At 41.1% G+C, this 19041-nt stretch overlaps 2 protein-coding genes across 2 annotated transcripts in view; one reads left to right on the forward strand and one right to left on the reverse strand.

The window, feature by feature from the left end:
- Positions 1 to 31: 31 nt before the first annotated feature.
- On the forward strand, positions 32 to 12360 carry rad51d (RAD51 paralog D). Its single transcript, XM_039005209.1, has 10 exons — positions 32 to 347; positions 473 to 534; positions 1218 to 1336; positions 8689 to 8770; positions 8930 to 9064; positions 9163 to 9258; positions 9505 to 9595; positions 9892 to 9962; positions 10243 to 10407; positions 10655 to 12360. Exons 1-10 carry the CDS (start codon positions 266 to 268, stop codon positions 10760 to 10762), a joined length of 1011 nt encoding a protein of 336 aa, XP_038861137.1. The 5' UTR covers positions 32 to 265; the 3' UTR covers positions 10763 to 12360.
- Positions 10819 to 19041, reverse strand: part of lig3 (ligase III, DNA, ATP-dependent) — a 28730-nt gene continuing 20507 nt past the window's right edge. The window contains exons 17-21 of the mRNA XM_039005205.1: positions 14146 to 14292; positions 13469 to 13619; positions 12426 to 12535; positions 12155 to 12241; positions 10819 to 11891 (exon numbers count right to left, since the gene is read on the reverse strand). Of these exons, the coding sequence (XP_038861133.1) occupies positions 11658 to 11891; positions 12155 to 12241; positions 12426 to 12535; positions 13469 to 13619; positions 14146 to 14292 (729 nt within the window). The 3' untranslated portion in view covers positions 10819 to 11657. The remainder of the gene's footprint in view (positions 11892 to 12154; positions 12242 to 12425; positions 12536 to 13468; positions 13620 to 14145; positions 14293 to 19041) is intronic.

Below are 19041 nucleotides of genomic sequence, written 5' to 3' on the forward strand. Positions count from 1 at the left end.
TGCGATGACAGAGCATGTTCAGGGTGTTTGCACATTCTCATATCCGGAATTACGTCACGACCACTTTCTCTGGAAGAGCTTCCGAAAATATAGCGGCATATATATTTTCAAAAACTTGAAAGCATAACAAACTACAATGGATAGTTTGTCAAAACTGTAAAGTTGAAGTGTATGTAGACCATTTAGACATCCCATATTACAGTGAACGGCTTGCTAGCTTCTTTCTGGACATAGCTACTGCTAGCTCCCGAGCTAGCTATGTGCCATGGTTGTTCTCAGAGATGGCATGTGTCCTGGATTGAGTGAAGAATTGGTTGTGGCTTTACGGGCAGCAGACATTACAACAGGTACGTGGGTTTTAATACATTTGTTTACTCTGGTTAATCTAGCTAGTTGATGTGGCAATGTTGGTATGACAAAGTATTGAACTACAATAATAATACAATCAAAGTTACATTATCCTTTTTTTAAGTGGAAGATCTGGTGTCATCAGATACAGAAGACCTTGCTCAAAAATGTTCCGTGTCCTATAAGGTAAAAAACATGAAGTAATGCATTTCTATAATTATTATGTGATCTTGCAGACGTTGATTAAACTTTATTAAACGAGCATCATGACCATTCGCCTGAGTAGGGTTGTGACGAGATGGAGTACTGCTACGACCGGAAGTGACGTTTCTTAGCAGGTTAGGAGAATATTTTAGCTAACCCTAAACCTTTTCCTGATCTTAACCTAATTATCCTAACCTGCTCCGTTAATTCTCCTAATACAGAGGTGTCAAACTCAGTCCATGGACGGCCTAGCTGTTTTTTTGGTTTTCCTTTCAATTAAGATCTAGACAACCAGGTAAGGGGAGTTCCTTACTAATTAGTGACCTTAATTCATTAGTCAAGTACAAGGGAGGAGCGAATACCAGCAGACACTCGGCCCTCCGTGGAATGAGTTTGACCTGGTCCTAACCTGTTGCGTAAGTTCTCCTAACCTGCTACGAACAAGTTACTTCTGGTTGTAGCTGTATTCCACCTAGTCAGAACCCCTGAGTAGCCGGTTCTCTGCACGTAGAGAATGAACGTGATGCGCAGATGCCTCAGGAAGCTCCAGATCTTTTATTGCTGCAGACAAAAGATCCTGAAAAAGTTGGATCCGCAACCACTCCGTTTCTATAATGAGACAATGTTACAAACACTTTTGGCCACAGACTAACTCTGCATTTCAGGCCCTGCTGGCTATACGCAGAGTGCTCCTTGCCCAGCACACAGCATTCCCTGTATCAGGTGCTGATCTATATGAAGACCTGCTGAGTTCAACAGCCATCCTCTCCACAGGCAATCCTAGGTGAGAATCTGCACATCACATTGAAGACCCTACATCAAAACTGTCTGAGGGACTTTCTATCAGCCAAAACCAGTCAAGTGCCTGTAGTCTTGATGAGTATAAAAAAACAGAAGAAGTCTAGCATGAGACAAAAGTTATTGGGCTAAGTCTTGAGGGTCGATAATTACAGTTGAAGTCGGAAGTTTACATTTAAACTCAGTTTTTCACAATTCCTGACATTTAATCCTAGTAAAAAATTCCCTGTCTTGGGTCATTTAGGATCCCCACTTTATTTTAAGAATGCAAAATGTCAGAATAATAGTAGAGAGAATGATTTATTTCAGCTTTTATTTCTTTCATCACATTCCCAGTGGGTCAGAAGTTTACATGCATTCAATTAGTATTTGGTAGCATTGCCTTTAAATTGTTTAACTTGGGTCAAACGTTTCAGGTAGCCTTCCACAAGTTTCCCACAATAAGTTGGGTGAATTTTGGCCCATTCCTCCTGACAGAGCTGGTGTAACTGAGTCAGGTTTGTAGGCCTCCTTGCTCGCACACGCTTTTTCAGTTCTGCCCACAAATGTTCTATTGGATTGAGGTCAGGGCTTTTTGATGGCCACTCCAATACCTTGACTTTGTTGTCCTCAAGCCATTTTGCCACAACTTTGGAAGTATGCTTGGGGTCATTTTCCATTTGGAAGACCCATTTGTGACCAAACTTTAACTTCCTGACTGATGTCTTGAGATGTTGCTTCAATATATCCACATAATTTTCCAGCCTCATGATGCCATCTATTTTGTGAAATGCACCAGTCCCCCCTGCAGCAAAGCACCCCCACAACATGATGCTGCCACCCCCGTGCTTCACGGTTGGGCTGGTGTTCTTCGGCTTGCAAGCGTCCCCTTTTTCCTCCAAACATAACGATGGTCATTATGGCCAAACAGTTCGATTTTTGTTTCATCAGACCAGAGGATATTTCTCCAAAAAGTACGATCTTTGTCCCCAAGAGTGATCAAATTAATTGCAAAGTCCCTCTTTGCCATGTTAATGAACTGAATCCCCAAAATAATTTCCACTGCATTTCAGCCCTGCCACAAAAGGACCAGCTGACATCATGTCAGTGATACTCTCGTTACCACAGGTGTGAGTGTTGACGAGGACAAGGCTGGAGATCACTCTGTCATGCTGATTGAGTTCGAATAAGAGACTGGAAGCTTCAAAAGGAGGGTGGTGCTTGGAATCATTGTTCTTCCTCTGTCAACTATGGTTAGTTGCAAGGAAACACGTGCCGTCATTATTGCTATGCACAAAAAGGGCTTCACAGGCAAGGATATTGCTGCCAGTAAGATTGCAACTAAATCAACCATTTATCGGATCATCAAGAACAAGGAGAGCGGTTCAATGGTTGTGAAGAAGGCTTCAGGGCGCCCAAGAAAGTCCAGCAAGCGCCAGGAGCGTCTCCTAAAGTTGATTCAGCTGCGGGATCGGGGCACCACCAGTACAGAGCTTGCTCAGGAATGGCAGCAGGCAGGTGTGAGTGCATCTGCACGCACAGTGAGGGGAAGACTTTTGGAGGATGGCCTGGTGTCAAGAAGGGCAGCAAAGAAGCCACTTCTCTCCAGGAAAAACATCAGGGACAGACTGATATTCTGCAAAAGGTACAGGGATTGGACTACTGAGGACTGGGGTAAAGTCATTTTCTCTGATGAATCCCCTTTCCGATTGTTTGGGGCATCCGGAAAAAAGCTTGTCCGTAGAAGACAAGGTGAACGCTACCATCAGTCCTGTGTCATGCCAACAGTAAAGCATCCTGAGACCATTCATGTGTGGGGTTGCTTCTCAGCCAAGGGAGTGGGCTCACTCACAATTTTGCCTAAGAACACAGCCATGAATAAAGAATGGTACCAACACATCCTCTGAGAGCAACTAATCCCAGCCATCCAGGAACAGTTTGGTGACGAACAATGCCTTTTCCAGCATGATGGAGCAACTTGCCATAAGGCAAAGTGATAACTAAGTGGCTCGGGGAACAAAACATCGATATTTTGGGTCCATGGCCAGGAAACTCCACAGACCTTAATGGCATTGAGAACTTGTGGTCAATCCTCAAGACCCCACAAATTTTGACAAACCCCAAGCATTGATTATGCAAGAATGGGCTGCCATCAGTCAGGATGTGGCCCATAAGTTAATTGACAGCATGCCAGGGCGGATTGCAGAGGTCTTGAAAAAGAAGGGTCAGCAAATATTGACTCTTTGCATCAACTTCATGTAATTGTCAATAAAAGCCTTTGACACTTATGAAATGCTTGTAATTATACTTCAATATTCCATAGTAACATCTGACAAAAATATCTAAAGACACTGAAGCAGCAAACTTTGTGGAAATTCATATTTGTGTCATTCTCAAAACTTTTGGCCACGACTGTAAAGTTGCAAACCATAGTCTGACTTTTTTATGGCGGTTTTGGAGCAGTGGCTTCTTCCTTGCTGAGCGGCCTTTCAGGTTATGTCAATATAGGACTTGTTTTACTGTGGATATCGATACTTTTGTACCCGTTTCCTCCGGCATCTTGACAAGGTCCTTTTGCTGTTGTTCTGGGATTGATATGCACTTTTCGCACCAAAGTACCTTCATCTCTAGGAGACAGAACGTGTCTCCTTCCTGAGCGTTATGACGGCTGCGTGGTCCCATGGTGTTTATATTTGCGTACTATTGTTTGTACAGATGAACGTGGTACCTTCAGGCGTTTGGAAATTGCTCCCAAGGATGAACCAGACTTGTGGAGGTCTACAATTGTTTTCTGAGGTCTTGGCTGATTTATTTTGATTTTCCCATGATGTCAAGCAAAGAGGCACTGAGTTTGAAGGTAGGCCTTGAAATACATCCACAGGTACACCTCCAATTGACTCAAATGATGTCAATTAGCCTATCAGAAGCTTCTAAAGCCTTGACATCAATTTCTGGAATTGTCTAAGCTGTTTAAAGGCACAGTCAACTTAGTGTATGTAAACTTCTGACCCACTGGAATTGTGATACAGTGAAATAATCTGTCTGTAAACAATTGTTGGAAAAATTACTTGTGTCATGCACAAAGTAGATGTCCTAACCGACTTGCCAAAACTAGAGTTTGTTAACAAGAAATTTGTGGAGTGGTTGAAAAACAAGTTTTAATGACTCCCACCTAAGTGTATGTGAACTTCCGACTTCAACTGTATGTGCTCGAATCATATCAAAATGCAGCACTGTTAAAAGATTGTTGCTTATCAAATTGAACCCCTGGAGCGGCAGGTAGCCTAGTGGTTAGAGCGTTGGACTAGTAACCGGAAGGTTGCAAGATCGAATCTCGAGCTGACAAGGTAAAAATCTGTTGTTCTGCCCCTGAACAAGGCAGTTAACCCACTGTTCCTAGGCCGTCATAGAAAATAAGAATTTGTTCTTAACTGACTTGCCTAGTTAAATAAAGGTAAAAAAAAATATTTAAAAAAAATCGAATTGAGCCCTACTGATCCCCAGATGGATAGGCTAGTAGTTTGTCCCAGGCTAACACACACAGTGCTACTACAAGCATTAGTTTGGCTAAACATGTGTACATACACCAGATGACAGGGGAAGACCGGATACATACACAACAATGTAAATCACGGTTATGTGATGGTATTACAACAGACAGCAGAAGACAAATTTCTGTTTCAATGGGCAATTAAGGTTGTGGGCGATTCCAGCCTTATGGATTGTTACATTTGCGTGCAAAATCTCAACTTTAATGTCTCACAGCATGAACAAACAAAATATAAATGAAACTTTGATGTGTGTCTATAGTAGAGGTCGACCGATTAATCGGAATGGCCGATTAATCGGGCAAGTTTTCATAACAATCGAAATCGGTATTTTTGGGCGCCGATTTTTTTAAATTATTTTTTATTATATATATATATATATATATATATATATATATATATATATATATATATATATATATATTTTTTTTTTTACACCTTTATTTATTCTTTATTTAACCTGGCAAGTCAGTTAAGAACACATTCTTAAGATTTTTAACATTGTCAGCTCGGGGGATCCAACCCTTGCAACCTTACAGTTAACTAGTCCAATGCTCTAACACTGATTACATTGCACTCCACGAGGAGCCTGCCTGTGCAGGGAATGCAGTAAGCTAAGGTAAATTGCTATCTAGCATTAAACTTATCTTATATAAAAAATAAATAAATAAATGACTGTCATTGCTCCAATGTGTACTTAACCATAAACATCAATGCCTTTCTTAAAATCAATACACAAGTATATATTTTTAAACCTGCATATTTAGCTAAAAGAAATCCAGGTTAGCAGGCAATATTAACCAGGTGAAATTGTGTCATTTCTCTTGCGTTCATTGCACGCAGAGTCAGGGTATATGCAACAGTTTGGGCCGCCTGGCTCTTTGCGAACTAATTTGCCAGAATTTTACGTAATTATGACATAACATTGAAGGTTGTGCAATGTAACAGGAATATTTAGACTCATGGATGCCACCCGTTAGATAAAATACGGAACGGAATAAACGTTTTGTTTTCGAGGTGATAGTTTCCGGATTAGTCAAAGGTATATGGTTTAGAGAGAAAAAGTCGACGCGTTATAATTTCTGTAATAACTTGCGGCTGAACTTGAAAGGGGTTCCTTCGTTATTTTACCGTTCATGTCTTCCATAGAGAATGTCTTGATCTACTTCAAATAAGGTCTGTGTTTCGTGCAGGCTTAAACCGCCTCGACGTTTTGATACCCGTGTAAATCTCAATAGGATAAGGTAACGTTTGTCAACATATTTTCATAAATCCACTCTACAAAAAAAATGATCTTCGCTTATATTTAGCCAATATTGATCAGAGTTACCTTGTCCTATGGATATCTACACAGTTATAAAATTGGCAAGGTGGTGTAAGCCTACACGAAACACAGACCTTATTTTAAGTGAATCTAAAAATATCCTATGGAATAAATGAAGGAACCGCTTTTCAGATTTGCTAGAAGGTGTCATGGGAATTATGACTCGCACTTTGGTTGTCAATTCTTACCATGCCCATTATTAAAATAGGATTTCCTGCATATATAAATGACAGTTTTTGTTTTCAACATTCATCACAGGTAACTTAAACTCTATTTTTATTCAAACAGTTGAGAGTATTTGTCTCCTAAGCAGACTCTTCAGTATCATTGTCACTTCAGAGCTGTGTGTGTGTGTGTGTGTGTGTGTGTGTGTGTGTGTGTGTGTGTGTGTGTGTGTGTGTGTGTGTGTGTGTGTGTGTGTGTGTGTGTGTGTGTGTGTGTGTGTGTGTGTGTGTGTGTGTGTGTGTGTGTATTTATGTATTATATTAAGTTAAAATAAAAGTGTTCATTCAGTATTGTTGCAATTGTCATTATTACAAAAATGTGTGTGTGTGTATGATATATATATATATAAAACATTTTTAATTTTTTTTATAAATCGGCCGATTAATCGGTATCGGCTTTTTTTGTCCTCCAATAATCGGTATCGGCGTTGTAAAATCATAATCGGTCGACCTCTCGTCTATAGTACCCTTTGGGGGGAGTGTATATCCAAAAAAGCGGACTTATAAATATTAGCATGTTGGAGAAATATAGCAAATAAGAGATGCTATGGATCTTAAATTAAATGGATAAGCTTTTTGAGAAGACTGAACATATTAGCAAAAGTCTGTGAGTTTGTCTTAGATCAAAACACGGTTAGCCATTTCGAAGGAAGGCTTGGCTGCACACAAACAATAATTTAGAAAATACTGTCATTTCCATTATTACTTTTAGAGAGGAAAAACTACCCTTATGGATGTAACACCCCACAAAGTCTGAAATAGACATTTAAATCTTAAAGATTTCTTGATAAAAATCAATCATAACACATTTGTTGTCGTCTGAAACATTTCTAAAATGTCAATTGAAGGCATAGTAACTTAGGACTATATAATTACATGATAGCCTGAATGCATACAATTTTCTACGTTAACCCCATACACTTGTGGAAGTTGTCCTATATAGATAGGACAAAATTGAAATGTTTCTAACAGAAGAACAACCATGGTAGCAATTGAGAGAGAACACTTTGGAGATTATCAGACCTAAGGTAAGGACAACAGTTCACCTGAAACAAGACTGAATCCAAATATTACACTTTTGATTTTGTGTATTTTAAATTTACTGTACTTTTAGCAGCATTTTGTCTATAAAGAAATGAAATACTCTGGATACATTCAGTAACATAATAAGAATATTCATTGACATTTTGGAGTAGGTGCAAGATAAAAGAAGAAAAAGTACAAGGGTTTTAGTGAAAGGTCTAACTGCTGTCTCCAAGTGACCATACACCTCTCCTAACTGTGCACAGTTCCAAAGTAATTGCACTTTTATGACAAGGAAAGAGCCTTCATCTATAAGGTGCTTTTAATTTTTTTTACCTCTCCTAGCTTTGCTATTGAGAAACTGATGCAGGCACAGTTGTTTTTTGTTTGGAATACAGCCCTGTGTCCCCAACATCACACAATTACTGTTGTTGTTTTACACAATCCAAAAGCGTACCATTATACATTTGCAATCTGGGTCAGGTGGGCTTCATTTGAAAGCTAAGTTATAAAATACGATCTTAGTGTTAGGCTTTCAAAAGGCACTTCAGACAAACCGATTTGTAATTTTGGTATACATAGAATGGAGTCACGAGTGCATTCAAGTGCATGTTCCGCAGCAGATTTTCTTCACAATATGCCAAACATAGGCTCATTCTGTTCAGGACAACCCAGGGTATAACGCATGTCATCCTTGTAACTGTGGATCAAACCTAGCGATCATGAACGTTGATCATTTTAATTACATGAGTTTTCATTTGGAAAATGTGAAGTGCGCATTTGGACTCATGGGTGTGTGGTTTGCTTGTATGACATCAAAGCGGTGTCATACAACAAATGTGCAAAAGAAGCGCAACTAGCTGGAGAGGTGGGGGCATCTTCTTGTTACGTGGTGCTCAAATTTCTAATGGCTTTCAGTCAAAACCCATACAGGCTGTGAAGCGGAGAACAAATTAGTCGCGTATTAATGACAATTTGCTATTTTCAATCAGTATACGGGATGACTGGCTGTGAGTGGAAAGGGCTACCTGGTCAAATAAAGCCTGCACTCTGACATTAAGACCTTAAGGATAATTATAAAAGTGGTTTCATTTGTTAATGACTAACTGTATTTTGCATGCTCAGGTTGACTTTCCCACTGAATCGCCCTTTTATTATTGTACTATGACTTGATGGGTTGGTTTTAGCACCGAGCAGGACTTCATAGCCTTGGTGAATGATAGTGTTTCTTTTCCTCCAGTCTAGATAAGCTTCTAGACTCTGGCTTGTACACAGGAGAGCTCACAGAGTTCGCAGGAAGCCCTGGAAGTGGAAAAACCCAGGTGACCTTTTTCCCACAATCGTATGTCATTGGCAAAGTTTACACCTTGCTTATCAGTGTGGTTGGTTTTCATAGAATGACCCAATGGATGCTGGTATCACTACTGTCTAGTGTATTGAGTACAACATGTTTATGCTGCCTACATTTCCCCCTCTTTTAGGTGTGTTTTGGTGTTGCAGTGAATATATCTTACCAACTGAAGCAGAGCGTCATATATGTTGACTCAACAGGAGGACTGTCGGCAAGTCGCTTGCTTCAGATGCTCCAAGCGAAGTCGTGCAATATAGAAGAACAGGTGAGCTGGAAGTGTGACAATGAAAATCTAGTTGAATTAACATATTCATTTTCATCAAATAAATTCTCACCACACAGTTCTTACCCGTTGTTGTGCAGATGGAGGCTCTTCAGAGAATCCAGGTCTTTCCAGTGTTTGACATCTTCTCGTTACTCGACTGTCTACATCATTTTCGATGCGTTGGACTTCAGCAGGTAGGCCTTTGAATGTGTGTGTGCCAAATGGCACCTTATTCACTGGTGCACTAATTTGGACTGGGCCCAAAGGGCTCTGGTCAAAAGTTGTGCACTATATAGTGAATAGGGTGCCATTTGGGATGGACTGTATTTGATGTTGCTGAAATATGAATTCAATTGAGGTTGTTTTAAGATAACTATAATAATGACAACTAACATAACTGATCATTCATTATTGCATCCATCTTGTCATATATTTTACAGGCATCTGCGGGAGGTGGCTCAGTCAAAGCTGTAATTGTGGATTCAGTGTCAGCAGTTATTTCTCCCATACTGGGAGGCAAACAAAATGAAGGTACTATGATGAAGAGTTTCTCATGTGATAATTTCAAGTAGATTATACCTGTTCATTTATCACATATCTTAATAACATTCCCTTTTGAAATAATATTAAGATATAGTATCTAATAACACAAGCAATGCTGTATAAAGGACAGCCAGTGGAATGTAATTGATTTAATGAAGAGAATGGCATAATTGTACTCTGCAAAGGGAGTCACCATTGTGGTTGATATAAAATGCAATTTTAGCATTTATTGCATTGTCTATTTGTATAGCACCATAATGACCTTTGGTGATTGGAATTTCTAGGCATGTCCATGATGATGCAAGTGGCAGGGCTGTTGAAGACAATCGCCAAAGACTTCAATGTAGCCGTTCTGGTGAGGGCAACTGATTTTTTGGTCCTGTTTGGACATCTACACTAAGTGGGGGTTTATTTTGAGACAGTCAGATTCAAACCATGCTGACTGGTAGCCTAGGCTGTACATGTGTAGCGGGGTCCACACAGGCTACACGTTGTGTACATATGTGGTAGAGTAAGGCCCCACAATGTGTTGTAATATTTAAAATTCGCAGCAGCTAATGGGGATCCATAATAACTAGTGTGCTATGACCTGAGCCTAATCAAATGCCACAGTGATAAGAATCATGTACCCTCAGGTTACAAACACTGTGACCAGAGACGGCAATGGGCAGCTGAAAGCCGGACTGGGCCAATCGTGGAGTCACGTACCTAGAATTCGGATTCTACTGCAACGGCTCGAGAGGCCGGGATCCACTTGTTCTAGCGTACACACTGCCACTTTGGCCAAGTCCTCAAGACAGGTAACCTATTGAAGTGTTGACATGGGCTTGTCCATGTTAGTATTCATTCTTAGTCCAAATAAGATAGAAAATGTCATACACATGAGGCCCATTATTTTCAGCCTCAGTTCTATGCAATCACAAGAAAGTGGTGAGATGGAAATCTGTGGTATAACCCAAAAATGTGATGTCATTGAGTCCTGTTGCACTGGAGATGTGTTCAAATAGGACCAAACTTAATGCAGATTTAACCTGTTCTGTCTCTTAGCCTTGTCATCTGAAAGAAGAGTTTGACTTGCAGTGCTGGGGCAGGTCTGAAGAACAGCTGTATGGAAAGTCAGGAAAGAGGAAGCTGGAGAACACTGAGCCCAGCTAGGCCTCAACATCCATGGTGGTGCTCATTAGGTATCAAATGGAAGAAAACTGACAAAGGATATTCAAACCAGTTTATTTTAAACATTAGCACATCAAAGGTATTGTGTGAATTAAAGGATATTTCTGACATAATTTTGTAAACCAGAGTGCAACCAGGTGACAAATCTAACAAACCTCAATTTAGTGTTCCACTTGCCCATAAGAAAAAAACGATTGTTAAAAAAATTGTGACAGTGTCCTGCTAGTCTTTTTTTCCCCTCATCTTGCATTTCATGTGGAGAACATGCATTGTTAGAAGAAGCTCTCTCCTAGATACTATGACAGTCTACTTTCATCATTGGACATGTCCATGACATGTTTAAACTACTTTAACTCTTCCTAATAGTATTGTTATCTACACTACACACTCGATCAAAGGAACCCCGTTTGAAGTGAGCACCTTGGCGTAGGTCAGCTGGACCTAACCCGTTCACACAGCATGGGCACACAATTGCAGAAACCAAACTGATAAAGACTAACTTAAGTAATTATGGTTTATTTGAACCAATGCTACTCGGATACGAAAAAGGACTGGAAACAAAATAAATAGAAAGATCCATGGATGGAAACATTACTCAGCCCATAGTCGACAGATACTACTCCTAGCCTGACGTAGTTAGGTCTATATCTTTCTTAAAACTCTAATCATACTCTGCCATGACCATCACAATATCTCATGATCTGGTCCTGTGTCCTTGTGGTTATATCATTCAACTAAGTTTATATCGGTTTTAGCTTGCATCAAGCTCGGCTGTAAAACATGATCAGCGTATAATGGTCCATTGTTTGTTAAGCCAACACACTTCAAAATCGCACCAGTGTTCAGCTGGGGGGGGGGGGGGTGTAATTAATGTTCATCAGCAGGGAGGCACCACCCGTCTCTTGCGGATACACTCCCAGATCCAGCCGGGGGTGACTCTCTGGGCATGGCTGTCCTCCTCGGGCTCAGTCAGGGTGTGTGTGGCCGAAGCGGCGTCATACTCTGCCACCAGGTCTCCGTCGTAGGCCACAAAGTAGCGCCGCAGCTTGGTGTGGTCCTGCACAGAGTCTGGCAGGACAAGCTTCACCCCACTGAAAATGTCCAGTAGAGTCTGGGGAGAGCAGAGAGGAGGAAGTCTTTAAGACACAATCCTTAGTTTAATTTATTCTATCATTTATTAAAATGACAGTAAATATTACAGATTGCACCTTTAACTAAATACAGTATTACAGATAGATCATCCAATAATAAATAAAAACATTTATGTTCTAATATTTCATCTACTAGCATGTCTTGTTAGAACTTTTTGTTTAGAAGAATTTGAGCGTGAATCGCAGTTGGTGACCAATGGAACAGAAACAATGAAGCACCCACCTTGTCATTCCTGGGTTCTGCCAACTTGGAGGGGGTCATCTTAGTCTTGCTTTGTCCATTACTGTGATGGACAGTTTCAGTCTTTACCTGGAATACATTGGAACGCAGATACATTTTGCGGGATGCAAGGCTGAAATCTAATCTGGATGTGAGAAATGTAATGACCCAATAAAAAAAAGTCTACTGATGCTACTTCGTGGTTCACCTATGCAGCACCCTACAATATTGCCAAATAGGATAACACCAGTTGCTATGGTTGAGTGTAGGGTACCTTCTTTGCGCTGGGCTCTTCTGAGGGCATTTTCCTCTTGGTTGCTGGAACAGGGGAGGGAGGCTCTGTCTTCACTGCCTTAGCTTTGGGGGTATTGCTGTTGCCTGTGCCTAAGGTAATGGAAACATCACATTGAATCAAAATATATTATTAAGAGTCGGGTTGGAACCGGTTCAGGGAACAGAACCTGAAACAAATCGGGAACGAAAGTTCTTTAGTGTTCCCGGAACAGAAGTGTTACTTTCAAATCTTATAAAAATAAATATTCCTAATGTCTAGTATATAATTCAGTGAAGTTATGCTAGTAATAGCCTAAACACATTGCAATTGATGTCATGATGTTCAGCACTTCAAGCCAACCCCCCCTCAATGTCCACCCTTCTCTCTCATCCACCCATTAAATTTGTCGCAGCTCACGCTTGCACTTAACTGACCAATTAAAACATGTAAACTAGCTTTCCCATTCCATATCAAGCTGCTATATCGGTGCTAATTGGTGACGTACAATAATGAGAAATGTAAAAACGATGTTGAGTTCAAGGGTTAAAACATTTACAAAAAGGAACTATATGAATATGACTTTTTTGGGGTTCGAACCGGTTCAGAATTTTATGCTGGTTGGAACACTGGACCGAAAAAAAAGGGGTTCTCTTCGGAATGGAATGATTGGAAAATAATTTTGGTTCCAAGTTGTTAAGAGTACATTATTACTATCATGAGGAGATCGTGTAGTTTCCCTAAAGTTTCAAACAAAAAGGATGGAAATCTCAAACCAAGGAGAGTTGTCATACCATGTTTTTTCTTCCTCTAGGTTTTTTTTATTTATTAGTTGGGTGTACAGATGCAGTACTTTCCAATAATGAATTCTAACAGTACGAACGTGTAAATAAGTATGAATATATACATGTCCGCGTTCAAAATTTCAGACGCACCCATGCATATACACATACTTATTGACATATGTTCATAGTGTTTGTTTGCATTATTGGTGACTAAAGCGTCATCTACATACCCGAGACCAGACCCATGTCTATGGTACTCACTGGTCTTTCTGGGCGTGACTGGTCTCTGGGAGGTGGAGGGTGGAGAGTTGCTCCCACTGTCTCCTGAAGAGCCCTTGTCATCCTCACCTCCTTTGGAGGGCCCTGCTGTCACCTCAAAGTCACACCTCTCCTTGGAGATGCGGAAGAGCTCCTGAGGGAGAAAAACAAAAGTTGTGAAGTTAATTTGCGTATCCCCTAGTAACACTATCTTTGAGGAATAGTTGTGCTGCGTACAACAACCGTTTATGACAGGAAAGGTTTTGCATTATATAGTAGAGATGTAATAACAAAAATACTCAATGTGAGTTTGAGCTATTGCGTATAAACGTCTATTCAGCTCAGACTACCGTATCGCACCAAAACCACCTCAGCAGCAAACCAAATGAAAAGACTCCACTCAATGCCATCTGTGTATAACACATTTTGGTTGCTATTTGAATATCGGTTCACAATTATAGTACAAGTTCCACTGTATCTGTTTGACTAAAAGACAACGGCTGACCAAGTGGTACTGTTTCTAATAGTTGATCACATTTTTTTATCCTTTACTTCTACATGGATATTAAGTCGGTTGCACAGAGCACCTATAAATAAGTATTCAATGGTTTTACATTACAGATTGAAAAAAAACATCCAATAGAAGCCCTACATAGTTGCATGATCAGGGTGTTCCTTACTTTGAGCTGCATCAGGTTGGTGGCGCTCTTCCAGTCCTTGTCGTCACGGACACGCGTCATGCGGGGGAAGCGGATGGATATGCCGTCGGCGGTGTGCATCTCCGACTTGGAGAACTCCGCCCCCGTGATCTCCCACACCGGCGCTTTCTATCTCATGGAGAGAGACATACGAGGATAAAGTCAGTAGAACTCAGGCTGCATCCCAAAACACATTTTAGTCAATTAGCAGATGCTCTTATCCAGAGAGAATTCAGTTTAGCGCATTCATCTTAAGGTAGCTAGGTAAGACAACCACATATCACAGTAAGTACATTTTTCCTCAAAGTAGCCATTGTGTACATTTGTTTGGGGTGGGGGGTGCTGTGTGATTATTTAAGATACTCTTCAACGTAGGGTTTCAGATGTTTTTGGAAGATAGGCAGGGACGCTGCTGTCCTAGCTTCAGGGGAAGCTGGTTCCACCATTGGGGTGCCAGGATTGAGAAGACCTTGGACTGGGCTGAGCGGGAGTTGACCTGCCGTAAGGGTGGGAGGGCCAAGCGACTAGAGGTGGCAGAACAGAGTGCTTGGGCTGGGGTGTAGGGTTTGAGCATAGCCTGAAGGTAGGGAGGGGCAGTTCCTCTTGCTGCTCCACAGACAAGTACCATGGTCTTGTAGTGGACGTGAGCTTCAACTGGAAGCTAGTAGAGTATGCTTAGTGACATGGGAGAACTTGATGTTTGCAGAGAACCACAGGGTCTTGTCCAGGGTCACGCCAAGGTTTTTTGCACTCTGAGGGGGATAATGTGGAGTTGTCAACATTGATGGAGGTCTTGGAGCGGACAGGCCTTCCCCGGGAGGAAGAGCAGCTCCGTCTTGTTGAGGTTGAGCTTGAGGTGGTGTGCCAACATCCAAGCCGAGATATCTGCCAGGCACGCTGAGATGCGTGTCGCCACCTGGGTGTCAGAAGGGGGAAGGAGAAAAGTAGTTGAATGTATTCCACATACCAATGATAGGAGACCATGTGAGGATATGACGGAGCTGAGTGATTTGCTGTATGAAGAGGAGAGGGCCTATAACCGAGCCCTGGGGGACAGCAGGAGTACATGGTGCAGACACAGATCCTCTCCACGTCACCTGGTAGGAACGATCTGCCCGATAGGATGCAATCCAAGAGAGTGCAGAGCCTGAGACACCCAGCCCTGAGAGGAATATCTGATGGTTCACGGTGTTGAAGTCAGCGGCTAGATCAAGGAGAATGAGGAGTCAGCTTTGGCAGTACGGCGAGCTTACGTGACATAGAAGAGCAGTCTCGGTTGAGTGACACGTCTTGACTGGTTAGGGTCAATAAGATTGTTCTGAAAGCGATAACGAGAGAGTTGATCAGAGACATCACACAAGTGTTTTGGAAAGAAAGGAAAGACAGATACTGGTCTTTAGTCACGTGTTTGAGATGTCGTCAACCTTTTCAAAGTGGTTGACGAAGTCGTCCGCAGAGGGAGGGAGTGCAGGATTAATGACGGAGGAGACTGTAAAATAGTTTCCTAGAGTCAGAGGCAGAAGTTTGACAGATAAAGTGGTTTTAGCAGCAGATAGAGGAAAAGGTAGAGGCAGGAAAATGATAATAGGTCCTCCAGAAGTTTAGTACCCCTTCACATTTGGAAAGTATTCAGACCCATTCCCCTTTTCCACATTGTTATGTTACAGCCTCTAAAATTGATCAAATAAAAGAAATTCCTCAATCTACACACAATACCACAATGTCAAAGCGAAAACAAGTTACCTTATTTACATAAGTATTCAGACCCTTTGCTATGAGACTCAAAATTGAGCTCCGGTGCATCCTGTTTTCATTGATCACCCTTGAGATGTTTCTACAACTGGAGTGGAGTCCGTGAGGTCTAAGGAATTGTCAGTAGAGCGCCGAGACAGGATTGCGTTTAGGCACAGATCTGGGGAAGGTTACCAAAAAAATTCTGCAGCATGGTGGTCCAAGAACACAGTGGCCTCCATCATTCTTAAATGGAAGAAGTGTGGAACCACCAAGACTCTTCCTAGAGCTGACTTCCCGGCCAAACTGAGCAAGAAGGACTTTGGTCGGGGAGGTGACCAAGAAACCGATGGTCACTCTGACAGAGCTCCAGAGTTCCTCGGTGGAGATAGGAGAACCTTCCAGAAGGACAAACATCTCTGGAGCACTCCACCAATAAGGCCTTTAGGGCAGAGTGGCCAGACGGAAGCCACTCCTCAGTAAAAGGCACATGACAGCCTAAAGGACTCAGACCATGAGAAGCAAGACTATCTGGTCAGATACCTTAAGCACATAGGAAAACAACGCAGGAGTGGCTTCGGGACAAGTCTCTGAATGTCCTTGAGTGGCCCAGCCAGAGCCCAGACTTGAACATCTCTGGAGAGACCTGAAAATAGCTATGCAGCGAGGCTCCCCATTCAACATGACAGAGCTTGAGAGGTTCTGCAAGAAGAATGGGAGAAACTCCCCAAATATAGGTGTGCCAAGCTTGTAGCGTCATACCCAAGAAGACTCGAGGCTGTAATCGCTGCCAAAGTTGCTTCAACAAAGTACTGAGTAAAGGGTCTGAATAGTTACGTAAAATGTGACAACAGTAGAAACGTCGGTGGAGGGCAGTCTAAATATACACAATTGCTTCCTATCAGTATCTTATTCACAAAGGCTGGCTTGAGCTATAGGTGCTGCACAGATTGGTCAATCTTGATAACATATCGATGGAAGTTGATAAAGATCAGATCAGCCTTGCGATGCATAGTAGTTACATTTATGTGCAATTAAAGAAAAGCTGATGATAACAGTATAAAAAGGTCAGTGATAACCTTCTTAACTTCTCTAGGATAGGGGGCAGCATTTTCACGTTTGGATGAAAAGCATACCCAAATTCAACTGCCAGCTACTCATCCCTAGAAGATAAGATATGCATATTATTAGTAGATTTGGATAGAAAACTCTGAAGTTTCTAAAACTGTTTGAATCATGTCTGAGTATAACAGAACTTATTTAGCAGGCGAAACCCCGAGGACAAACCATTCAGATTTTTTTTCTTTTTTTGAGGTCACTCTTTTCAATGAGTTTATTGGGAACCAGATTTCTAATTGACCCTCTTGCAGTTCCTACCGCTTCCACTGGATGTCAACAGTCTTGAGAAATTGGTTGAGGGTTTTTCCTTTGTGTAATGAAGAAGTAGTCCTGTTCAGAACGAGAGTTGAGTGAAGTGTACTTTTTGTTTGAGGCGCGTAACCAAAAAGTATGCTACAGTTTGTTTTAATCCTGTATTGAACACAGATCATCCCGTCTTCAATTTTATCGATTATTTACGTTAAAAAATACCTAAAGTTGTATTACAAAAGTAGTTTGAAATGTTTTGGCAAAGTTTACAGGTAAACTTTGAGATATTTTGTAGCCATGTTTGAGCAAGTTGGAACCGGTGTTTTTCTGGATCAAACGCGCCAAATAAATGGACATTTTGGATATATATCGATGGAATTAATCGAACAAAAGGACCATTTGTGATGTTTATGGGACATATTGGAGTGCCAACAGAAGCTCGTCAAAGGTAAGGCATGAATTATATTTTTATTTCTGCGTTGTGTCGCGCCTGCAGGGTTGAAATATGCTTCTCTCTTTGTTTACAATGTCGCTATCCTCAGAAAATAGCATCGTTTGCTTTCGCCGAAAAGCCTATTTAAATTCTGACATGTTGGCTGGATTCACAACCAGTGTAGCTTTTATTTGGTCTCTTTCATGTTTGATTTTTATAGTATTTTATTTGAATTTGGCGCACTGCATTTTCTCTGGCTTTTGGCCAAGTGAGACAGTAGCGTCCCGCCTAAACTCAGATTTTTGGATATAAATATGAACTTTACCAAACAAAAAATACATGTATTGTGTAACATGAAGTCCTATGAGTGTCATCTGATGAAGATCAAAGGTTAGTGATTCATTTTAACTCTATTTCTGCTTTTTGTTACTCCTCTCTTTGGCTGGAAAAATGGCTGTGTTTTTCTGTGGCTATGTACTGACCTAACAATTGCAAGGTGTGCTTTCGCCGTAAATCCTTTTTGAAATCAGACACTTTGGCTGGATTAACGAGAAGTTTATCTTTAAAATGGTGTATAATACTTGTATGTTTGAGGAATTTTAATTATGAGATTTCTGTTCTTTTGAATTTGGTGCCCTGCAATTTCACTGGCTGTTGGTTAGGTGGGACGCTACTGTCCCACATATCCCAGAGAGAAGTTAAGAAAGCTGAGACTTTATAGCTTTCTTGTACAGTGCCTTGCAAATGTATTCACCCCCTTGGCATTTTTCCTATTTTGTTGCATTACAACCTGTAATTTAAATTGATTTTTATTTGGATTTCATGTAATGGACATACAGAAAATAGTCCAAACTGGTGAAGTGAAATGAAAAAAATAACTTTTCCAAAAATAAATTAATGGAAAAGTGGTGCGTGCATATGTTTTCACCCCCTTTGCTATGAAGCCCCTAAATAAGATCTGGCGCAACCAATTACCTTCAGAAGTTACATAATTAGTTAAATAAAGTCCACCTGTGTGCAATCTAAGTGTCACATGATCTCAGTATATATACACACACACACACCTGTTCTGAAAGGCCCCAGAGTCTGTAACACCACTACGCAAGGGGCACCACCAAGCAAGCGGCACTATGAAGACCAAGGATCTCTCCATACAGGTCAGGGACAAAGTTGTGGAGAAGTACAGATCGGGGTTGGTTATTAAAAAAAAATATCAGAAACTTTGAGCATCATTAAATCCATTATTAAAAAATTGAAAGAATATGGCAGCACAACAAACCTGCCAAGAGAGGGCCGCCCACCAAAACTCACGGACCAGGCAAGGAGGGCATTAACCAGGGAGGCAA

The sequence above is a fragment of the Salvelinus namaycush genome, chromosome 12 (assembly GCF_016432855.1).
Source record: "Salvelinus namaycush isolate Seneca chromosome 12, SaNama_1.0, whole genome shotgun sequence".
Taxonomy (NCBI): domain Eukaryota; kingdom Metazoa; phylum Chordata; class Actinopteri; order Salmoniformes; family Salmonidae; genus Salvelinus; species Salvelinus namaycush.